The sequence below is a fragment of the Lonchura striata genome, chromosome 2, assembly GCF_046129695.1.
Source record: "Lonchura striata isolate bLonStr1 chromosome 2, bLonStr1.mat, whole genome shotgun sequence".
NCBI lineage: Eukaryota > Metazoa > Chordata > Aves > Passeriformes > Estrildidae > Lonchura > Lonchura striata.
This window is the reverse complement of record NC_134604.1, coordinates 17,269,968-17,294,437: the sequence shown is the minus strand read 5'-3', so window position 1 is coordinate 17,294,437 and position 24,470 is coordinate 17,269,968. Positions and strand designations below refer to the sequence as shown.

At 42.1% G+C, this 24,470-nt stretch overlaps 3 protein-coding genes across 6 annotated transcripts in view; 2 read left to right on the top strand and 1 right to left on the bottom strand.

The window, feature by feature from the left end:
* The first annotated feature begins 3,490 nt into the window (after positions 1–3,490).
* On the top strand, positions 3,491–10,169 carry HEMK2 (HemK methyltransferase 2, ETF1 glutamine and histone H4 lysine). Of its 4 annotated transcripts, XM_021550197.2 has the most exons (7): positions 3,491–3,774; positions 4,665–4,754; positions 5,169–5,259; positions 5,811–5,894; positions 6,001–6,142; positions 6,825–6,952; positions 7,335–10,169. In XM_021550197.2, exons 1-6 carry the CDS (start codon positions 3,506–3,508, stop codon positions 6,929–6,931), a joined length of 783 nt encoding a protein of 260 aa, XP_021405872.2. In that variant the 5' UTR covers positions 3,491–3,505; the 3' UTR covers positions 6,932–6,952; positions 7,335–10,169. The 4 variants fall into 4 exon arrangements, with proteins under 4 accessions (XP_021405872.2, XP_021405871.2, XP_021405867.3 ...); XM_021550196.2 differs by having other exon boundaries at positions 6,825–10,169; XM_021550192.3 differs by having other exon boundaries at positions 3,630–3,774; positions 4,641–4,754; positions 6,825–9,292.
* Positions 10,170–11,412: 1,243 nt separating this feature from the next.
* CGGBP1 (CGG triplet repeat binding protein 1) lies at positions 11,413–19,094 on the bottom strand. Its single transcript, XM_021550201.3, has 3 exons — positions 19,023–19,094; positions 18,203–18,287; positions 11,413–16,650 (listed from the first exon to the last, which is right to left on the bottom strand). The coding sequence occupies exon 3, from the start codon at positions 16,627–16,629 to the stop codon at positions 16,126–16,128; it is 504 nt and encodes a 167-aa protein (XP_021405876.1). The 5' UTR covers positions 16,630–16,650; positions 18,203–18,287; positions 19,023–19,094; the 3' UTR covers positions 11,413–16,125.
* A 439-nt stretch (positions 19,095–19,533) lies between these two features.
* Positions 19,534–24,470, top strand: part of ZNF654 (zinc finger protein 654) — a 30,259-nt gene continuing 25,322 nt past the window's right edge. The window contains exon 1 of the mRNA XM_021550206.1: positions 19,534–19,692. Within this exon, the coding sequence (XP_021405881.1) occupies positions 19,561–19,692 (132 nt within the window). The 5' untranslated portion in view covers positions 19,534–19,560. The remainder of the gene's footprint in view (positions 19,693–24,470) is intronic.

Genomic DNA, 24,470 nt, shown 5'->3' with positions numbered 1-24,470 from the left:
GTCAAAAAGAAAGAGGGTAAAAGATTGATCACTACTAAAGCTATGTCTTAAAAACTAAAATAAATAATGTAAAATAAGAATTAAAAATTGAAGCATTCAGGGCCAGGTTGGACAGATATTGGAGTAACCTGCTCTCATGGAAGATGTTCCTGCCCATGGAAGGGTGCTGGATTGCGGTGATCTTTAAATTTCCTTCTAACACAAACCATTTAATGATTCTATATTTCCATTGAAGATATTAAATACTACAGCAAAAAAGTTAGGACGTGTGTGCAAGAGGACAAGAAGGAAAACAGCAGGACCTCTGTACCACTGACCTGGGATAACAATTAGGAGTAACAGCTGAGTGATGATTTTGGCCATGGAGCAGAGGCTGGACACCTTGCTACTCTACTGCAGAGCCTGTCTCAATTTTTAAACACCAAAAATGAATCTGCTTAGGCTCCCATGCAGCTTAAGATGTGATATTATGTGGAAAAGAATGAACTAAGCTGGAATTGGCAGCAGGAGCATGAAGTGATCAAGAAATTCAATATAAATTAGTCATGTACTATACTGAAAAGGAATAGTGACAGATTCAGTCACTGCTGGTGACTCCTGAAATTTCAGTCCTGGGGCTGATTGTGCTTAGTGTTTTTATCAGGATCCTTGGCATCACTATGACAACAAGAAATCAGGAGACATCAATTGAAAATGAAATTATCAGACTGTGAGCAATAGGCATGCAAAAAGGGAACTATTTAAACCAATAAAATGCTACAGAATTCTCGCTTTACAGTCAGTCATTTGTAAATTACTGAGGAAAACTTAGGAAGGCCAGCTGATCACAAAAGGGCAAAATACATTTCTGCAAAGCAAGTGCAACCATGAGCCTGGCATGAACCACAAAAGTTCTACAAGAGATAATGAAGCTTGTAAATGATTCAAAGCATCCAAAAGATATTAACTGTAATATTTGTGCCAGTTTCATTCAGGGTGAAGTCAGACTTGAATCCATATGCAGAAAGTCTAGAAATGTGGTAAGAGAAATGAAAATAATGTCTTGTGACAGGAACATTTTAAGAGCATGTTTTATTTAGTCAAGCAGAACAAGGGCTGATGAGAACTTCTCTTTGCCTGCAAATCCACCAAGAAAACCTGTGAAAAGAATCGCTTAAGTTTACATACTTGCCAGAAGACTGAGTGTAAAACTTACCCCCTCTGTATTTATGCTAGGATCCACAAGGTTTCTAATTATTAGAGCACTAAAGTGTTATCTTTTAATTAGAAATTCTGATGAAAAAAATGATCTACTTTTAGGAAGATACTTGTTCAGCTGAAGAAAGAAATTATGAGGTTTCTTCCAGCCTTCTCTTAGCAGTTCTCTCTTTGCAGTTATCCTGGTGGTTCTACTTCCTCAATGCAACAAACAGGAGAATTCCCAGGTCCAGCACGGGCCTGGGGCTCTTCCAGGAGATGCTTCTGTGAAATGTTTGTGAATTTTACAGAGGAAGCCTTTGAGGGCTGATAGGAAATAATGGGTTAAGGATTCTGCATGAGAGGCATGGCACTGAATTCCAGATGGGATGAAGCCATACAGCTTAGTGTAAACAAATGGTTATGATTCCTGTCAAGGTCAATTTTTCATCTCCATAAAGCCCAGTTTAATAACATGGCACAGGTACCACTGAAAAATGGGAATATCAGCTTTCCAACAATTTCCCAAAATTGAAATAGAATCTGTTTTGGCAAAAACAGTACAGTTGTCTACCAAGAAAAACATTTTAGGTAGGTAGTTATATAAGCAGTAAAAATAAATGTTTTATAAAATGCACCCACAAGGACTTAGAAGTATTTTAAAAAGCCCCCAATAAGAATTAACCAGATTTCATGAAGTATGAAACAGCCAAAAATAATAAGTAGTACAGCTGAAGGAGGTGAAGTCATTTCTCGTACTGCACTCCAAAGCTTGACCACCTGGAGAGATTAAAAAAATATATCCAAAGAATTAATTTTCCTAATATGGGCACAGTGCAAAATTCTGCCTCTTAACATGACTTCATTTGGCCAGAGGAATGGAATTTTATGGAAGCCTAATATGTTTTACAAGTACTTGTTTCTCTGGCACAGCAGCAAAACTTTGGGAAGACAGATGAAATGAAGGACCATCTACCAGATTTCTTTTGGAGCCAAAAAAAGCTGGCATTGTCTCCTGAAGAGAAAGTAACATCTTACATTAAAAGGTAATATTAGTACAAGATCAGGTGCCTGAATAAATTTACTTTGGAAACTGACATTTTCTGAACTTTTGAATTTCTATAATTGCATTTTTAAGATAGTGGAGCAATAAGCCTATTTTAAGATAAAGCTTGGTGGTTTCATTTCCATGTCAAGATAAAATCAATCCTTGAGTCAAAGCCTCATCTTTGGATCTGTAAATATTAATCTCTGGAAATCTGATTGTACAGACTTTGTTAACATCACCTTTTTCCTTCATTGACCAAGACAGTCACTCAGAATTTGAGTGTTCAGGGCATTAATAATCCAACACAGACATTTAATGGGAATTAGAATCTGTTCAGCTGTTTCTTCTGCTTTTGATCAGAATGTCTGAGGGTTTTGCTGAGTAGAGAAAATTATTAACTCGAACTGTGGCCTGAAATTTTCCCTTAATTGTTAATTTTGCAGAGCCTCATTTCTCTTAGACTACTGCCTCCAGCTCTGGGGTCCCAGCATGGGAAGGGCCTGGAGCTGTTGGAGAGAGCCCAGAGGAGGCACCAGGATGGTCAGCGGGATGGAGCAGCTCTGCTGGGAGGAAAGGCTGAGTGAATTTGGATTGTTCAGCCAGGAAAAGAAAAGGCTTCAGAATAATCTAATTGCAGCCTTCCAGTATTTGAAGGGAGCCTGCAAGGAAGATGGAGAGAGACTATTTACAAGGGGTCAGAGGGATAACACAATGAGGAATTGTTTCAAATTGATAGAGAATAGCTTTAGAGTGAATATAAGGAAGAAATTATTTTACTGAGTGAGGGTGGGCAGGCCCTGGCACAGTGTACCCAGAGCAGCTGTGGCTGCCCCTGGATCCCTGGCAGTGTCCCAGGCCAGGCTGGATGGGGCTTGGAGCAGCCTGGGATAGTGGAAGGTGTCCCTGGCATGGCAGGGATGGAATGAGATAAGCTTTAAGGTCCCGCCCAAGCCCAACCAATCTGTGTTTCTGTGGCGCTGAAGTTCAGATCCTTGGTCCATAAGGATGCTGTCTAGTCTTGCTGGCCAACAATCACAGAAATATAGTCCTTTAATTAATAGAGAACAGAGCTTTTTTGTATATCAATGTCAGGGTTTCAAAAGCTTCCTCAGCAGCTCTTTCCTTCGGGTTTGTGCTGACTCCCTGTGGTCGTTTCCGTGACGGGAACACAATTTGTGAAGCCGGCACCGAAATCGGGAGCAGGAGCAGTACCGCCCCTCTCCCTCCGCCCTCAGGGGCACCGGCGGCGGGGATCGCACACTAAACACAACGAGGGGCTAAATGTCGGATCGAGGCCACCAGGCGCTGCAGCTCCGCGCCGAGACACCCGAGACACCCAGAGACGCCGCCGGAGCGCGGGCTCGTCCCGCCCCGTTCCTGCCCTTGTCCCTCCCCTTCCCCCGGATGCGGGCCGGGATGGCGCTGCCCACCCCGCGGTGCGGGCCCCTGGGCCCGCGGGGGCCCTTTCGGGACGTCTACGAGCCGGCCGAGGACACCTTCCTGCTGCTGGATGCGCTGGAGCGGGACGCGGGCAGCCTGCGGGGGGCTCGGTGCGGCAGGGCGGGCAGGGGGGCCGGGAGGGGCGAGCCGAGGGGCATTGCTGGCACCAGGGTGTTAAAGCTGGAGGGAGCTCCAGAGGGGCTGCGGGGGAAGCTGAGGGGCATTGCTGGCACCAGGGTGTTAAAGCTGTGAGGGAGCTCCAGAGGGGCTGCAGGGGAAGCTGAGGGGCATTGCTGGCACCAGGGTGTTAAAGCTGTGAGGGAGCTCCAGAGGGGCTGCAGGGGAAGCTGAGGGGCATTGCTGGCACCAGGGTGTTAAAGCTGTGAGGGAGCTCCAGAGGGGCTGCAGGGAAAGCTGAGGGGCATTGCTGGCACCAGGGTGTTAAAGCTGTGAGGGAGCTCCAGAGGGGCTGCGGGGGAAGCTGAGGGGGATTGCTGGCACCAGGGTGTTAAAGCTGTGAGGGAGCTCCAGAGGGGCTGCAGGGGAAGCTGAGGACGCTTACCTCCCCAGCCTGGTCGCTCCCTGCAGCTTTCTCACGAGACGCAGCGGTGGGGCCAGCAATGGTCCTGCTCCCCGCGACCTGAAGGAATGGCCTGAATTTGTGTCTGGAAGGGTTAGGGTGGATATCAGGGAAAGGTTCTTCTCCCAGAGGCTGGTGGGGTGCTGGAAAAGGCTCCCCAGAGAATGGTCACAGCACCATCCTGACGGAGCTCAGAAAGGCTTTGGACAGTGCGCCCAGGGATGCACAGGGTGAGATTGTTGGGGTGTCTGTGCAGGGCCAGCAGTTGAACTGGATGATCCTTGGGGGTCCCTTCCAGCTCAGGATATTTTGTGATTCTGTACTTCAGCGTTTTTGGGAGGACAGCATGTTCTATTATGCTGTCTTGACCCATTCTGTATCTGTTACAAACAAAAGTCATCCAGAGTGTTCTCGCTTTAGAGTCAACATCTGCCTTGAAATAGGATCTGGATCTGGTGTGGTTTCAACATTTCTGGCTTCTTCCATCCTTGGACCCAGTGCACTGTACATGTAAGTATAACAGCATCTAAACTGTTGCATGCAATAATAAAGGATGTTTGGCCCAGGATGCTTAGCTCTCTCATACATATTTATAATTTTCACATTTTAAAAACTATTATTTTCTCAATTCTATAGATACATAAATCAAAGGAGAGAGCCTGTTGAGTATTTCTGAGCTTATGATGCAGCCTGAATTATTTACTTCAAGTTGAATAACAAATGAGTAGTGCTATGACTAGAAATCCATTTTCCCATTTCCTAGACACATTACTAAGCCTACACTTGTGTTTGCTGGGTTTAATCCTTGTGGGTTCCTTTTAATTCAGAATATTTTGTGATTCTGTAAACTAGCTTGTGGTTCATGGGGTTAAACTTCCAGGTACAGTAGCCTATAACTTATGCTTTGTAATATTTCCCTTTCAGATGCACAGATATCAATCCCATGGCAGCTTACTGTACCCAGGAGACAGCTCTCCTTAACAATGTTCACCTGCAGCCTGTCATCACTGACTTGGTAAGAGGGAGGTTTCAATAGTATCTCCTTCATAGTTTGTGTAATTTTTTAATACTTACTGCAGATCATGGAGTCATGCAATAGCTAGGGTTGGAAGGGACTTCTGAACATCACCCACTGCCAAAAAAACCCCAACCAACTACTCAAGCTCTAAAATTCAAAATTAAACTCTAAGAATTCATTGTATTTATTAAATAAATCTGTAGATACAGTTTGGAAAGGCTGGACAAAGAATTCTATAGTGGCCTGAGATTATCATAGCCCTTTGTCTAAAGTTATGCAGTTCTTCATTCTCAACCTTTTCTGATTTAATTAGAACTTTTTTACTGTTGTTACCTTTAGTTTCTTACAAAATTTGATATGGAGAAAAGCTAATTTTTCTCATCTCTTTAACCCTTTTATATGTTTATAAAAGATGATGTAGGCAGGCCACAATAAATGGGATTTAAAATGGCTGAGGAACTGTACTATGTAACTGTATTTTTACGAAACATTTGCATTATTCATGTTCCCAAAAAGAAACCCCACACAATCATCAACTTCACCTACAGGTCAAAGGATTATCCCCAAGATTAAATGGGAAGGTTGATCTACTGCTGTTTAACCCACCATATGTGGTAACACCTTCTGAAGAGGTAGGAAAGTTTTCAAAAACACAGTAAAAATAGTAATGCTACTGTCTGTTGTTGTGACAATTCTGTCATTCTGTATTATGACAATCTTTGCTTTCCTTCTTCCTAGGTGAAAAGCTGTGGAATAGAGGCATCCTGGGCTGGGGGCAAACAGGGGAGAGAAGTAATGGATAGGGTTTTCCCATTAGTACCAGACCTGCTCTCACCAGGAGGATTATTCTACTTGGTCACAATTAAAGAAAATAATCCAGGTGATCACTGTCCTTTAACATTCCAATGGGCAAACCAGGTTTATATGGTAGAAATCAAAATGCTGATCACAGCTAGACCAAAAATGCAAGCAAATGTATCAAAACTAAGAACTCCCCAGGCTAGTTTGGAAAGTGAAAGTGTGTGGGACCCCAGTGGGTCTGCAGGAGTTCAGTTCCAGGTCTGAAAGGTGGATTAATTAATCTGAATTAATTAATGATGCCAGGCCAGTTCTTTCTTATGGAAGAGAATGGTGGTGTTAACCAAAAAGCTTAGTGGGAAATGTGATGTCTTTCATTTTACAAGTGCAGAGAAAAGATTTGGACTTACTCCTTCTGATCTAATGCTTCATGGCCACAAATGGTCATTTAATGTCAAGATTATTTTTCACACCTGATTTATTAGGCAGCTTTTCTGAGAAGATGCTACAAATTTCACTTCCTCCTAAGTTTAGGAGGATTCATACATTAGAATTCAGACAGAATTCTAGAAAAATACTGAACCTCAGTTTGTAACTTGTGAGCTTTATTTGTGCTTGGTGGGAGATGATTTTGCATAAAAGTTTTTGTCTGAAAGAGTAGGAGGACAGTTTTTAAACTTTGCTTTACAGCTTGACAGATATTTTAGAACTATCTTCTATAACCAATTTCAACTCATTTGTAAACACTGCACTTTCCATTGCAGATGAAATTCTGGAAATTATGAAGAAAAGTGGCTTAAAAGGCACACAAGTACTTTCCAGGCAAGCAGGACAAGAGATGCTGACAATCCTCAGATTTAGGAAATCTTGATAACGTCTCTTCACCTGACAGGTAGTAAGCATGAAGAAAATTGAACACAGAGCTGTCAGTTGGTAAACACCGAAGTGAATGCAATCTGCCCTCTGTTAATGGCAGGAACTTACTCATACAAGCAAAACATCAAGAAAGATATGAACCCAAGACCTGAACTAGAGAACATATTATCAGTGGGTTCATTATATGATCTAATATCCTTTGACATAACCAATGTCACACACCAGAGAGTCTCACTTCTACAAGCCAAGCACACATATCACTTTTAATTTGTAGTCTTCAGTTGTCATTGGTCAGGACCAGGATCATTGTACATCATCAGCACTCACAACAAACTGCAAGTTTACAAGCAGCAGTGTTAAGGTGTCCTGTTGGCTTAAAAAGTTCTTTCCTCTCCCAGGATCAGCGTTCTCAGCACGGATCACTTTGGCCTTGATTAAGGAACAGTCTTCCACATCCCTCTGACCTTCAGAGAAGAAGAAAGAGCCTGGTTAAAATACACAGATGCTCAGAGTTCACCACAAAAGCATTGGAGGAAGTTCAGATCAGTGCATAGATGGATATACAGTGGCACTTTATACAATGGAAAATGTGAAGGCAGAGTTAGGAGTTGTTTCACTTGTTCTCACATAGCTGTCAAATATTTTGCTGCTGTGCTACTCAGGGTACTGAGCTTCTCATCTCTTCCAACATATGAAGATGTTCCAGCAGCAGCTAAGGAGGAATCTCTAATTCTTCAATCCCTTGTAATGAGCACAACAGTTCTGCAGTTCATTAAACACCTTCCATGAACTTCAGAGATGGCTTCTCAAGGAATGATGGAAAATTTTATTTTAGTAATTGTATGTATTTATATTGCCATTGGGAATTTTTGAGGAATGCAACTTTGCAAATAGAAATTGAATTTTAGTAGTTTTCACTTTCCCCCCCCCAGTTTAAAGAAACACTAGTGTAGTTTTTCTGGTGTATACTGGAGGGTTTTCTGAGGCTCTAATAACTTTGTCTGTGGACACAAAGCTTAAATAAGTTGGCTTCAATTCCCAGCTTACTTTTGACCAAAATAAAAACCAAACAAGCTTAGAAGGAATAAGATGGAATTACATTTAAAAAAAAAAATTATTTCCATCATGGTTCTGTAGAGACTGACATGCAAAAATTTTGTTTGTGTAATGCTCCTATAAACATTATTTTGATATTTGTGGTAATTTGTGTGATTTTAGCAGTGCTTTATCACAGGAGGATACTGGGCATAGTATAGTCCTCACATCAGTCCAAATTAGCAGAGCCTCTTCCTCAAAAACTGTGACCATTCAAAGATGAAAGTGGGCTGGGTATTAGATGTGGTTAAGCTAAATAATTGCAGATACACTGTCAAATGAAGGATAATTTGACTGCCTACTGGATCTAGAGCTAGTAGGATTTTCAGATTTCAAGCTCAGGGTTGAATGCTACCAAAAAAATTCGCCATGGTTCAAAAGTAGTTTGTCCTCAGGTGCTGGAGTTCTTATCTAGTCAGTTACTGAATATTTCTCAGTTATTATCATCCTCTTCAGTCAAATTAGGAGGGTCTGCTATAGTAATAAAATAAGACCCATTATTTCCAGGGTGCACTGAGCACTGCTTTGGTTTCTGTTCTCCACCTGTAATGTTTAATAGCTACAGACAGGTTTAATTATGAGGCCACATCATATTGTAAACTTGACAATTGCTCTGAGCCAACGTTACCTGAAGAATCTACAGGAATATTCTTTTTTTATCAACGTAACTGGAGAAATCTTTATTGTCCGGGCATTGGAAAGAGAAGGTGATCCTAAGGGTTTAAAAAACATCTCCCCTTCTCTGGGTCCTGGCTCCCTTCATAGACTAATGAACAAAGCTGCAGATTTTTTTGTTTCTTGAAAGATGCTCCTGCAGGTGAGGATTTGATTTTACAAGAAGCAAGATAGCAGAGAGCAGGGATGCAAAGCAGGATTTTAAACACTAAGAAGTTGAAAATATTCACTGTTCACACAACAGTCTGCACTGTAAGGGATGATTTTTTTCTGCTGCTTGTTCTCAGCATCTTCATAAGGACAAATAATTCAGATTTTGTCTGTTCCTTTCTCAGCATGTCTTTGGGATTTTTTTTTTTTCATAAGTATTTTTAAGACATTGAAGCACTTACCTGAACCTTCCCAAAAACTTTTGCCTGTGCAAAATTTCTTCATAAACTTAGAACTAAATCGAAGGTAAACAGGAATTTCATATATAGCAATTGTCACCTCTGCTTATGATGGAAATGCTTACCAAAGCCTAAATTACCAGGATTTTTTCCCTAGATTAATATTTTGGAGAAAATAATGGAACAACTTTCTGAAATGTTGTGTTTGGATTTCTTTTTTCTATCAAAAATGTTGTGTTTGATTGGAGTGTATGATTATCAGAAGAATCCTACTGATGTTTGTGAGGAACTGAAAAAGCCTGACAAGAATTCCAATCCAGTGTAAATGGAAAATATTTATGGAAGAAAACTCCTTGAGTGGAACTGCACACACAGCAGGGCTCCACTGGAGCGAAAACACTCCTACTACAAATTGCATTTTTTTGCACTGAAGACACCTGGTGGTTGCATCCATAGCCAGCTCTGAGAGAAAAGTTGGTTATTCAGGGAAGCTTTTCTCTTGATGAGACATAATTACCACCTTGAGCCATTCTATTTTTATGATATTATTAAGATATAAATGAGATCTTTTCGATCTCCAAATGGTAATTGAGATTTCTAAATTTTGTTTTTTTAACTCAGTCCATGGACTTGAGACACTGCAAGAGTATAGTTTTGCTTTAAATGCATGTTTCAAGGGACAGTAAATGCTAAATAAATATAAAATAAGTATTTGTTAAAGTAAGGACTGAGAGTCCTAATCCTAAACTGTATAATTAGGAAAGGGAGATGGCAGAAAAAGATGTCACCAGATGAGCACTGATTTGCACTGTCTGTAGTAACTCATTAACTTAATAATTTAAAAACTCTCATTCAGTGCAATTGAATTCAAAGAACTTAATCTATTTAAACACAACTAGCATAGTTCTCGGTATTAGATATGATTATTTTGGAGGAAAAAGCTCCAAAAACATGGGATGAAATTCAGACCTGAGGACTGCTATAAATAGAAACTTTCTTTACCTGATTCAGTCCCCTTTGTCACTGCTGTTGCTATTTTACTGAATGCAAGTGAAAAGAAAATCCCAACCATAATCTATGCAATGTTCTTTCTGTCCCACTTCAGTTTTTTCTTCTCACAAGACCAATGTTCTATTTTGGGGCCGCATTTTCCTCTTTGCAGGAAACCACAGAGTGACACACAACGATCCAAGAGTGGGCTCCAGGAAGTCTGCTGAAAATTTTAACACTGTGTAAAGGAGGTTTTAGTGCCTTAAAGGAACAGCAGTGTTCCAGTGTCCCATCAGCTCCTTGCCTGTCACTGGTGATTACAGAGCTCAGGATTTGCTGCTGCACCAGCCAAGGTGGCCCCTGCAGCTTTACTCCTGTAATTCCCTATAAGAGGAGGGGTCAGCTCCTTCATTTTGATGGAACTCCTTCACAACATGAGAATCTTTGCCTCTCCCTTTTCATTCAGCAGTTTCAGTTTCAGGAGGTGAACTGAGCCTTCACACTTCTTGAGCCAAGTCCTGAATTGTTGGCTGAGCTTGGGTGCTCTCACAAGGAGGTTCAGTTCACTGTGTCCAGAGCTGGTTAAAGCTCCACTTGGGGGTTTCTTGTTGGATTTGTTCTGAGGTAATGACAGGCTTCAGAAATAAGGGAAGGGAGGAAGCATTTAAAGCTAATTATAGAAGAATTAAGGTGAGAAGATGTCAGTTACTGCAGTGAAATCAAATGCTGAATTGGAGCTATTTTGTACACTGAGGACAGGTTAAAAAAAACCACTTGAGGAAAACCAATATACAAACCCCTCCTAATGAGCTCTGAAATCCCTAAATACTTTTCTCCCAGCTCTGAACAGAACTACTGAACAGTATTTTCAGCTGAGCTGCAGTAGCTCTCTGTATTCCAACTCTCATCCTGCACTTTCTGCTTCTACCTGAGATGTGCTTCTAGATTTGAAAGTGGTGGCCACACAAGCCACAGATTCCAAACCCCTTGTAAAAAAAGTGGTGGGATAAGGAAAAAAAAAAAGCAGAACTGTCAGAGATTGTCTCTCCTTCAGCCTATGCAAATAACAAATGTCAGACCTAATCATCAGTATCACTGTGGCCTGAAAGCTGTGTGTACTTGATCCTACTGCATCCTGGATATGGATTGAACTACCTTGATTCAGTTAAAAAGGTAAAATGGTACCATCAGAATTTAGCATGGCCTAATTACTGAACTTTAAATATTTGCTTCACCCTGTTCTGCATCAGCTTCCACAGAAATCCTGGCTGGTACATTTATTTTGCAAGTGTGCATGTGCTGTTTCACACGAATTGTCCACACAAGATAATTTTACAAAGGGTATGTTTATTTCTATTCTGCTTTTCCATTTCACAACAGAAAGCACTTGATCTTAATGTGCTGTGACCTGGAAACTACTGAAAATGAGAAAATAATAGTTCATAAATTCATCAGTCGAGAGGTTGCCTGAATTTATCATTGATCATCCTGAGATGTCAAGACAGGTCAGAATTCAGGAAAAGAAATGTGTAAACAAACAAACCCACACTTGGTGCTAATTTTTGATGGGTTGATGTTATTTGCTCAATTTTCATGAGGTCCCCAAGGGAGAGGGATCAAACTGTGACCCTTTTGGATTCTTCCATATTGCAGAAGCCCTTCCTGAAAAGATCTGAGGCCTTGGGTAGCTACAAGATCCTGTACTTACAAATGGTTTACTGCAGTGTCAAAATGCACAACAATCTTTCCACCTGGTATTCACTTGGAGCAGAAGGCATTATTAGGGAATTTCTGTCACCATGAAGAAAATCAGGAATTGACAGGAAACAGGTTTTGTATAACCAGTCCTGAAACAGACTTCAGTGTCATTGCAGAGGTAAATCAACCAAATGCTTCAATATCTGATGTTACTTTAAGCTACAGCAGCAGCTCCTTAAATTTTCCTGTCCCCATCCATTTCTTACACCACTCTATGGGAACTACCACAGGTTCTTAATCCACTTGATTGGTAAAATAAGAGATTATGCATAAATTCTATAAAAAAGGAATACCTTTATTTCTTTTTTAAAGAGACCTTTTTTTCATTACCAAGTGAAAACTTTACAATGTAAAGTATTTCTCTTCAGTATTGTTTTAATATAAAAATGTAAATCACTTACTCTGGTCTTACTGTTCCTACAGGAAGTCTTATGGCACTGCAGGACCCAGGTATCTTCAGCCTCACTCTAGTATCTAATCATAAGTTCATGACTTGTTTTTTTAAAACCATTTCTGCGGCCACTCATCATCAACAAAACATCCCTACCATCAAAACAAAAATAAAGCATCTTCATTAGACCAAAAAAGACTAAACTCTTAACAGCACTATTACAGTGAGAAACTTTGTTAAAATAAAAATATTTTGAAAGTTAGACACGACTTTAAAATTGTACAAAGACAACAAGCACTCAAATTACACGGAGTAAGTAGCAGTCAGTACAATGTGAATGCAACAGTAGTGAGCCTTGCCTCTTTTTATATGTAAATATAAATAGAGATTTTCCTCACCAAACTTCCAGCTTTTTTTTTTTTTTTTTTTTCCTTTTTCCTGAAAATCAGTTCATTATTCTGCAAAACCCAACAGGGAGCATCTCACTCTTCAGTTCAACAGAATTACTAAAGTGGGCTCTGGCTAAAGCCAGCCCTTCTATCATAAGAATATCCCATACTGTTCAGAACTAGTTTCTCTCTCCACTGAAAATCAATTCCCTTTTATTATGCTGAATGCTTCACCTTCCCGTGGGACCTGCCAATCGACAGGCTTCAAAATGATTAAACATTTTGAAGTTTGCTCCTGCTTTTTCAAGAACCTGCAAGCTGAAACTAGCATGGTATGTCTGTGTAACGAGTCACACAACAGAGAATGCTCCTGCTTGTATTTTACTCTTTGCAAGTGTTGTTTCAAGAAAAATGCTTGGGAGTAATTTTAGCTAATTTGGCTAAATTAGATTAAGTATTGGTCAGAGAAGAAAATATTTCTTGTTTTTTTCCTATTACCTTTAGAGTTCAAATATATTCCTAAAACCACATGGCAGAAAGCTCCCTTAGAGCTTGTCCTTACAATTGGATGTAAAGTGAAAAACTGACACTATTACCACCCTCCCTTTACTTCTGAGAGTTTTCTTCTGTACAGGAAATACATTCTTGCACAAGAAATTAATCCCCTATGGTGGCTGTTCAGACAACTCCATCACAGCCTCAAAACTAGGATTTAGTTATTCTTTAGGTTTAGATTGATGAGAAAACTTCTGCTGTAAATCTTCCCTGAGATCAACAGCAATTAAAAGAAAGTTATGTTTTATCCAACTGCAGCCATACTGGCAAAATTATGTTCTGAATTTGAGTGTTTGCAGGACTCTGTTTCATGACAGAATGCAACCACTTGCTCATACTTTCTTTAAAAGTGTCTTGATGATTTGGGTTAAGTTCATGATTTTAAACTTATTCATTCTTTCTAGACTACCTGGAAGTGCTTTATTTTTCATAGCTTTACTCCATTACTAATGTTTGTTTCAATGGATCAATGTCCTGATTTTTAAAAAAGCCTGAGAAATACTGTGGCTTTATTTTTAAATGAAAATATACTATTAAGACAGCAATGTCCTGAAAATTGAGTAAATTACACTTGAACATTGTTTCATTTTAATGTAAAACTGTAAATTTGAAAGCAACTTGATTTTTTTTCTTTTTTCAATTATTCAGGAGCCTCTTTAATGTTGCCATGAAGCATTTCAAAATGTCTGTCAGTCAAAGCATTTCAAAATGTCTGTCAGTCAAGGGAAGAACAAACAGTATCTATTCATATATAAAATTGTTACAGGGTGCAACCTGAAAAATCCCATGTTAGCAAAAACTGAGTGAACTAGCCAAAATTCCTACCTTTTGATCATCCCACTTCTCTAGCTGCTTTTGTTTTCTCAATATCCCATTATTCTCCATTTGCTTCAATTCTAAGCTAGCATTGCTGAGGTTTCAAGAAAGATTAAAAATTAAAGCAAGGATGTTGTTTCACTGTAAGGAAAAAGCAGCTGTGAGAAAATACTTTCAGTTCTTGTCAGGACAGAAAAGGCTATTGGCAGTTACCTTTCACTTGGCTTCAGAAGATTTATTAAACAGTTCTAGCCCAAGGCAGTTAAGGATTTTAAGCTAAACCCAAGCTTGTGCAATAAAAAATTATATTTAGGAAGGCATATTTTGATCTCTAGGATTAGATTAAAAAGTTGCTACTGTTTTTTCTGTCTCAAGTCCTAGACCAGCAGTGGGCTGAGTACCCCTGGATTGATGCACATAGGTAAGAAACCTTCTGCTTTTTAACTTTGTACATTCATTCCAGCAGGTTTCATAGCAGAACATGGAACAGAAGTGCATTTCTGCAGACTAATTGCACAAAAAATTAGTCGTTACTAAGTATGTAAGTCTCAGCCAGCAAAGGAGACTGTTGGGGAAATAGCTCCAAACCCCAAACAATCTGGTTATTTTGTGTCTTTTCAGCAATTCCTTGGTATTGCTGTAAATTAACTGCTGCGAAACCCTGCTGGGGAAGGGAACCTGCACAACTGGCTCCACCCTCATGAGTTAAAGCATCTTTATGCATTCGTACCAATGGAGAGGGAGGATTCCTGTGCCCCCAGGAGATGCTTGGCACCTGTCTAAAGCCAGAGCATCTCCAGGAGATCTAGAACAGGCAGAGCTCAATTTATTCCAGCACCTTGCACAGTACTCCCTCATGTCATTCCAAACCTTTATGGAACATTTGTGTTAGGTGAACTATTTGGCATCATAGTTTGGAATAGCTTAGTAACTGTTTACTAGATTTTGGAGAGGGTATTACTGAAATTCTTCAATTTCCCATTTTGCTCTTTGCCAGTCCAACAGATATGGCCATGGCACAGAGTAAGAAATACAGCCCAGTTCTGTAATTCAATTATAAGTTCAAAGTGTATCTGCCTCCCTACCTGTGTTTACAAGTACTGAAGAGTCTTTGCAGTAAATGATTTAAAAACTATTTTAATCACTTCACCTCCTTTGACTGAAAGGCTGATGACAAGGCCAGAGGTGTAAAGGACCTTCAGTGAAAGATGGAGCAGCCTCTTCTCCTGTGCACAAAGAAAAACCTTCCCAACTCCTCAATTTAGTGCCTCTGCCATGCTCAATTTATATTTAGCTTAGTCCTGCTAGTAGGAAAAAGACATTAACGTTCTCTGCTAAGAACTTGGTCCAGCATAAGTTTCACTTGATAGCAGCTGCACTGCAAGTCACACTCAGTTACTGGTTTGTCTACTCAGCTTTCAAATATTGGCACTGAAATTGAAGGGGGCATGTGAAACCAAGACAAAGGAACGGTGATTTTAGAAAAGCACATGGCAAACCTGCAGAACTCCCAGCCTTATGAGAATAGTGGAGTTCAGAGATCAGTACAAGAGACTGGCTGGTTAAGCTGGATAATGAATACATCCACAGTTGCACCAAACAGCATAAGAGAGAGTTCTAGAAGAAAAAAGTTTCCCGTTTCAAAACGTAAACCAAGCTTGAATAGAAAGTTGCAATAGTCCTCCCCCAACAGAGCAGTGATATTTTAACTAACCATCCTAGAGCTTCTTGTATTTCAAAGCTGGAGCACCTCTTCTTGGTCACTCAGGGACACAGCAATCCACTGCCACGAGTAGCAATCCCTATCACACTGTCTTCTTAGATGCACTGTGAAGTGGGGTCCTCTATTCAAGTGCCTTTTTCTCAGCCTCATTTACAGCTGGACTGAACAGAGATCAGGTGTATGCCAGGGATGCTCCCTATATTCCTCACGAGCTCTACTGTCAGTGTAGCTCTGAAGTCTACAGCAGGGTTAGCACACCGCTAAGTTCAGGAGTAGATTGTCATTTCTACAAGAATACAAAATAGCTTGTAAAATCAATATGTAACACTGTATATATGCATGGATATAAAAATAAACCACACCATCAATATGTAAAACTTCACGACGAGGATGAAAACAGTTCTCTTCTCAACGGTCTTCAGTGTTGATGAGCTGGTTCTCATTGTCATAGCCATCAGGCAGATAGGCTTTCCTTAGCTGCTCTGACTTGGGTATGGAGCTGCCGTTCTTGACGTAGCGGGACAGGAAGGCTCGCACAGAGGGGTGATCAGCCTTCTCCAGGGGGATATTGGCTTCCAGGCACATTTTCACAAAGTCCTGGATCACACTGCTTTTCTCTGTCTGGGCAGTGCTGTTGCACTGCAGGGAGGCAGTCAGAGTCCTTTGCTTCTTTCTGACATTCTGCTCCTCGAACTCTGCCTTCCTCTTGGTGTGCGTTTTGGACTTGAGGTGGTCGTTGATGGCGGATTTGCGAACGTGGTTCAGCACCACGTTGCAGGAGGTGCAGAAGAGCTTCCCGCCGTCCTCGTGCAGCTCGCTGCCGAACTCCGTCACGCGGTCTTGGGGGGTCACGTACAGAGCGGTCTTGGAGCGGTTCCGCGACGGCGCCGACTTCACCCCGAACCGCTCCATCACTGCCTCCGGCCCGCAAAGCTGGGAAACAAAGCAAGAGTCCGTTCAACATCCAGCCTGGTGTTGCCTTGATTCTTAAGATTTTCTAAAGCCTTCTGAGTTTGCATTCTTGTAGAGAACTTTCTCACACAACTTTCTGTAAACAATCTATTGTTTTACATTCCTCCATAGAAGTGGAGAAACTTGATGTACTAGTAGTTTGTCCAATGTCATTGGAGAGGTGGCACATTCACCCTCCAATCCACTGTCACCTTTGGAAAAGTATTAATGCTAGAGTCAGAAAATAAACTTCCTCTTTTCCACCTTTGCAATAGCAACAGTTCATGTCGTGCTCTCACGTGTCCTATAGCAACAGCCTGGCACCTGCTGACTCCTAGAATACCACACGCTAGACATGTTTGTGACACTGCTGGTAAAAGGCTTTTCATCAGTTCATTGGGAGAATGAAGTTCCTTGTAGGTCAGAGTAAAACACTTTTGGTTTGGGTTTTAGGTTTATTATGAGGAGAGTTTTTTGTTATTTGGGTTATTGTAAGAGTTTTGTTAATGTGGTGAGAGGTTTTTTCTGTTTGATTTTTTTATACTATGTACTGTTAATCTGTTAAGATTGTGGTGGACATGTATGTCTCTTTATAAGGTATTAGATTGTAAGTGTAGAACGTGTTTTTTAATAAATGTTTGAAGTTATCCTCATGCCACCAATATTGTGGTGACTCAACAGAACCCACAGAACTCACTCTGTTAATCACTTAAACAAAAATACTTTTTGCTTTTCATGAAGACCCTTTTTTATCCTTTACACTTTAGGACAAAGGGTACTTTCTTCTTAGCATTTTCAACATATTTCAGTTTCTTAATTGTTGAGTCAGTGTTTTTCTGTGTATTATAGCAAGCAAGAAAACCATTACTGTCTTTTTACGGGTACTTTTAAAAGCCAGTAACCCCCAACAAAAAACAACTCCAAACCAAAACCAAACCAAAGCTTTGCCGGCATTTGTTTGGAAACAGCCCTGGTTTTTAAACCACAGCTACTAGATTGAACCTGGAGCTTAAAGCAAATAATTTTGTCACTGCAATTACTGCTGGAACAGCCTAATGGGAACACAGAATTGCATCTATGCAAAATAAGAAACTGTATTTTCAAAAAGGTTTAACATCACTTTAAACTAGACCATGTCACCAAAGCAGGCAATAACCCAGTTAAGTGCTCTGAAATCACACACGACCTGTGTCCTTTTGTTGTTGAGGTATGAAGTAGCTACTGCAAATTTCAACTAAAGATAATTTAACGCCTTTTTAAAGTAAAGTTGAATTCAAGTAATAGCTCTGTTCAGGTTTGAGGATTTCTGAGCAAAATTAATGGTCATCACATTAACTACCCCTTTCCTTAAAAAAAAGTTCAAACAAAAAAAACCCAAAAGGCAAGAATGTTTCTTCTAAGTATCCAGATACCTCCGGGTGTACTCTTCTCCATATTTATTTTTATTTTTACCCAGTTTGCTGTTGCAGCATTAAAAAAAAACAAAAAAAAAGGTTGAATACAGTTTCTGCTGTCCAGAATGGTTTTTACTCACCCTGGAACTAAAGAAATAGAGAATTCTGTCTTCAACACTATCTTTTTTTTCTTAAGCTATTGCTACATGAAGAGATTACAAGCCTCTGCAAAAAAATGGAAACAAAGATACTGGTATTAGCTACTTTCCTAGCCAATTTCTATTTGTCCTCACTGAGGCTTTGCAGACCTGTAAGTCTTAGGCTGATCCAAAGATAAACAATCTTTATCCAGCATCGATGTAACCTTCGTCATTCTAAGCAACCATTTCCTGAAATCAAGCGGAAAACAAGTCCTAACCGAACACAAACTTGTTGCTTCGGCTTCTGAAAGGCCAAAAAAATATTCCCCCACCAGACCAGGAATTTGTAGTGCTATTGCAGCAAAATCTCTCAGGATTCTGAGAGCAGCAGAACACAGAATTTTTTTTTTTTTTTGGAGGGGTGGGGGGGTGGGACTGTCAAATTTTGGCGTGGTTTCCTAGCAGAGGCCTGCTGCCTCCCCACCTCGGGGCTCCGCTCTCCGGGGCGCTCCGGGCGAGGCGGCGGCCCCGGGGCTCCGGCCGTGAGCGCTGTCACCGCACCGGAGCCGCGGGGAGAGGAGCGCAGCGAGTCTGCACCTCCGCGCAGCGGGCGGGACCAGCACTCGGTGCGTTCCTTGCCGGGTTCGTGCCCCGGGCTGCCGGCGCCCTGTGCCCCGCGCGGTTCAACGCGCACGGCACGGCACGGCACAGCACAGCCCAGGCCCCGCGGCTGCGGCCCCTCCCCGCAGCGCGGCTGTTTCCTCGGGAGGCCCCGCAGCCTCCTTCCCCCGCGCGGATCCGCGGTGCCGGGCACCATTACCCGCCCGCGCCCGGGGCCGCCCCGGGGCTCTGCCGCCGCCGCTCCGCGCTGGGCCCCGCCGGGCCGGGCCGGACGCGCCGCTCCGCCGCAGCCGCACGGCCCCGCCCACCCCACCGGAAGTCACTCGCCGATTGGTTCGCCGCGGAGATGGGCGAGGCTTGCGCCCAATTAAAAGTGGGGGGCGGGCGCGAGTGCGCTGATAGAGGCGTGCGCCGGCCAATCGGAGCGCGGGCGGTGGCGCTCAGCGGACAGCGCATCGGGCAGGCGGCTGCGGAGGGGGGCGTTGACAGACGGGGAGAGTAGCCAGTGGAGAGACGGGGATGAAGTAACGACGAGACTTTTCCACCAATGGCAGCGCGCTCCTTCGAAGGGGCGGAGCCAGAGGTGAGAGGCGCGTTGATGGGCAGGGCAGGCGGGCCAATGGGAGCGCGGAGCGGCGGGGGCGTGGCCGGACGCTCGGCGGCGCGGCGGGGGTGGCTCTTCCGGCGCGGCGGGGCGGGGCGGGGGCGCTCGGTACGCGCGGGGCGGCGGGGCCGCCATGGCGGAAGACGAGAGCGACCAGGAGTCGGAGCGGCTCAGCGAGGAGCTGGAGGCGCTGGCAGCGCCGGGGCTCCCGGCCGGGCTGCCCGCTCTGCTCCGCAGCCAGTACTACTGCCGTCGCTTCTGCCAGGTGAGCGCCGCGGCGCGGGGGACAGCGCCGGGGCAGCGGCGGAGGGAGCCGGGCCGGGCCCGCCGGGCCGAGCAGCGGGGAGCGGGGCGCGGCTCGGGGCAGCGGGGCCGGGCGGGCGGGCAGGGAGGCTCCGGGGGAAGGGAAGGAAGGCGAGGCGGGTCCCGGCCGGAGCGGGAGCGGGAGCAGGCAGGGAGAGCCGGGGGCGGCTGCGGGACACGCGTGGTGCCCCCGGTGCTGCGGGCAGAACCATCCCGGGCGGCCTCGCCTGCGTGGCGGAGGGAGGCAGAGGGGCAAGAAGGGCCTCAGGAACAGTTCTCGTCTCGCTGACCGCATTAGACCAGGGTGTTCTAGGATTTTTAGGGGTTTGTCCCTTGAAAAGCAGCGTTTTGTCGATGCGGGCCCGGAATTCTTGTGCTCCTCGCAAGCCCTTTAGGTGTGCCTTGCAAAGTGACAAGCACCAACAGGTTGCTTTTCCTGGCTGCTTTCATCGGCAGGTGTGGAGGGAACATTAGTTACCTTTGGTGTATTCCGGCCACGCCACTTGCTGCTGCCTAAAAGACAGCCCAGAGGTTATTTTATATAGAACTGCTTCATTTCACCAACTTTTTTACTTACCACTACAGTTGTCTTCTGCCATCTTACAGAGTTGTGATGCCCGGTTGTCACTTTGTTCCTGTTTCATCGTTCAGTGAAACGTCCTGTTTGAAGTATTATTTACTGTCAGACATTCTTACAATAATCTCTCTGTTTCATGATCTCTCAAAAATTGTGGAGCCAGTAAAAGATGAAGCAAATGTTTCTGGAAGTCTGGCATTTTCTACAACTGTAAGGAATGACAACCATGTTTGATTACGTTGACTGGTTGAAAAGACATTTACTTTTGCTCAACCCTTGAGTTTTTATCTTAACTTGTTGTCTCTGTCCTTACTGTATGTTGAATTTATTGTGTTAAGTGCAGACAAGGTGATAGCTTCATGTTCCATGGGGAAGGTATGAATTAGTAGGAAATGGAAGAGGACAAGAGCAGATGAAGAATTTTCCTGTGCAATAGTTGTATCACATGTGTTTTATGTGTTAGATATCTAGTGTTGACTTCTGCAGATTTTATTATTTTGGGTAGGGAGATTGCCAAAACCTCTCCCCTACTTTGAGCTGATGAACCCTCCAGAAAAGCAGACAATGTTCTGAGTATGTAAAGGGCTCTGCTCCTTTTCTCTTAAACTTTCTTTTCAACAATGCATAGTTTAAATAATCTTGATGAGAGTAAGTTAATATATTAACAGTTTGTCCCCAGGGTTTCTTTTTTTTTTACTTGTTTTGTGTAAATTTGGCCTGGTGTGAACAGCAGTCATGTGCTCAAGGTAATCAGCATTTTGTTTAAGCATGTTTTTTAGCAATGGGTTTTTTTCTGCTGCTTTAACTATGCAAACACAAGATCATAAGGGTTGTACTGGTTTCAAAAGCCTGTAGCTCTATGACATTTATGGGTTGACAACAAATGAAGTTGTGTGTTCTCCACATGATCTCATTTTTCCTCCTGGGATTGATACTGTGTAATTATACATGTAATATATATCTGTACTTTTCTATCCAGATCTCCTGAAGGACATGTTTGGCTGCTGTGCAGACTGAGCCTTCCCACCCCACTCCACTTTGCACTGCTAACACAGTTTTGCTTATCTTCATACTCATTTGGCCCTTCTGAAGGTCCTAGTTTGCCTCCTGTGCTCCTTGTTTTGTGTCCTAGGTAGATAGCAGTTGTAGAAATAGTTGCTTAGCGATGGTGCTGTGAATTTGGACTCCCCAAAAGAAACACTGTTATTTTCAGAATAACAACCTATCAAAACACTTGGCTGTGCTTCAGAGTGGTGCTGGAGCTTGCTGTCACCTGAAAATAATGTTGTTTGGATTACTTGTAGTTAAGCTGATGAAGTATGTGACCATCTCTCACTAAGAAGTACAGGAGAAAATAAGCAAGGTGTAAATAAAACCTTTTTCAGTTTGTAGATCTGTTTTCTGTACACAGAAAAACCTGCTGGTCTTTAAGGGAATGGCTTAGAGCTTGAAATGCATTGGTGTGCACATCTTTTATCCTTAAGTAATGTTTGAAAGGTAAAAAACCTGCTGTAAATAGCCAGATTCAGTTCTCTTGAGGCCTGTAGTATTGTAGCTCAACTTGACTTTTGGATCAGTTAAGTACCAGTTAAAAAAGATGAGGTGTGAGGATTATGAGAACATTTTCCATAAATTTCTGGGTAATCACAATTTAGGGATACAAGATGCAGCTGGAATGTGGCATCATGAAGCCCATTTATCATTTTGGGATCTGTGTAGGTGTTTGTGGTCGTAGAGAGTCATTGCACCTGAATCCTTCAAGGCAGTATGGAATAAAATGCTTTTTTGGAAAGTTATTTGAGATTGATGACATGGACAGAGCAGAAATCAAGCTTTCTATGGCTGGAAGGGGAAAAAAGACAGTTGGAAGATGAGTCAAGTGCCCAGCTTATGCATCTCACCAGCTGTTTCTGTGTTACTTTCTTCAATTTGCTGATGTGGCTTTTCTTCTTATTTGTGGAGTTCCAAGCCCACTTGGATGTTGGGAAAAGCAAATCTGCTGTTCCCAGCTTTGGCAGGCAAAAGAACAACGCATCTGTAACTACTTTGTAAGTTAAAGACATTTGAAAGGTGGTACCTAGAAGAAACTCCCTCAGCCTAAACATTTGCAGGAGTTTCAGCTTGTGTTTGTTTGCAAAATTTGAAATTCTTTCATGAGGTTTCTCAGCCATTGAGAGGTTATTGTGAGACAGAAATACAGATGGTGAAGGTCAGTGAAAACAACATAGATGGTGACTTTTTGGTATGAGGGTTAAGGGAATACTTTTGTAACTGGAAGGGCAAATTTCCAATCTTATTTGCCTTAAAAACAAACTTTAATGGCAAGCTGGAAGATGGATGTAGCTTCCTTCATTGCACTGGAAGTGGGTAGAGTTTTATTAACTAGAGAAAGAAATAAATTTCTTTTTATGATCTTTTCTCATAACTTTAAATGCTATCCAAATATTACAAGTTGCTTGCAGCATTTCTGTAGTTGTCCTCAGGGCTGCATAACTGTACTAGATGTTATTTTATTTTGTTGATACTGACTGGAATAAACACACCAGGTGAGTTCATCTCAAGTAACAAGGTAATGCTGTGAGGGGTAAGCACTCCTTCATCTGTTCTTTCTGTGGCATCAGTTTACAGCCTTCCAGCATGATCCCACTCCTGAAAGAAAGATTACCTCCTTTGCTTATATTAATTGGTGGAAAAACAATTCTTGGGCTTATAAAAAAGTTAAGTAGTAAAATATAGTAACACACCAGAGAAGATAGTGCTTCCTGGATTTGTTTTAGCAGGCAAAAAAAAGGCAGGGAAGGGTGTGTGACTCAACTGTTGTTCCTCTTGCTTCGTGGTGATGGAAGTAAAAACACAATTTTAGATGTTTGTTCTTCTGACTTTGGGGTTAATGTAGTTTCACACTTTTTGTGCCTAAATTTGAAAGTATTTGCTTTTGTCTCCTACTCTGGACTTCAGATCAATAGTGGTTAAATTGTTTTTATATTAAAAAAGAAAACAAGTGCAAAGAAAACCTCCCCAAACCTTTAGGTTATGCCAGACTTTTATTTTATCAAATTTTGGACCTTTGGGATCCATATTTAATCTACATACACCATTTTAAGGCTCAGCTACACAAGTCTTGTTCACATGAATGCTACTAGTGAAAAATGATTTCTTCAATATCCTTGAAACTTATTTCTCTGAAAAGGCACAATCTGTAATTTTTCATCACCTATTTGTTTGTGTAATAATTTGTGGTGTTGATGTTTTGGGGTTTTTGTACCTTTCTGAACAAATATGCTTTATCCTTGTTAATGGCTCAAATTTTAAGAGCACCATTGTAAGTAATATTTTACTTTTTCATGGTTTTGAATGTTGATCCTGCTTGTTACGTGAAAGCTTGCGATGGGCCTATCATACATTCCAGTAACTAAATTTCAAAGAGTACCATAACTGCTTGAAACTATTTAAATTTAAAAATTAACCTGTCGTGGTGTTTTTTACATGTGGGACTGGTGGAAATCAGTGTGTTCAGTTTATTTATTGGTAGTTTAGTATTATGCTGCTTGAGTTTCAAATGAATTCATGTCTTAAAGGAAATCCTTATGAAACAGATGTGGCAAGGCCATGTGGTTTTTGATGCCAAGGTGAGCTTCCAGTTGTGGTGAGGATTTAACTGTGTGTGCAGAAGGGTGTCTTTGGCCTGGGTTAGGTGGTGTCACTCTGACACTTGATGGGAAAACTGATAAGGGTCTGTCCTGCAGAAGTGGGCTCTGGTGGGTGAAGTGCACTTGACTCCTTAGTCAGTTCAGGAGAATTGACAATAGCAGTTGATTAACAGCCTCTTTATCTGAAGATTGACTCCTCCAGGTTCTCAGTCTCTGGCAAGCACATTTCTCTCCCTCTCAGGAGTTTTCATAGAGGTGCACAGAGAGAAATGAAAGCGAAAATAATTTCTATTTCTGCTCCTTGTTTTTCCTATGTGGAATGTGTTTGGAGAATTGTTTACCTGGAGTGAGTGCTTGGTTGGATTCTGGTGAGGATTGTTTGAGCCTGATGGCCAATCCAACCCACCTGGGGCTGGACTCTGGAGAGAGGGTCACGAGTTGTGTGTTAGAGAAAGTAGTATGTAGTTTTAGTATTTTTTTTAATATGGTATATTAATATATTTTAGCATAGTT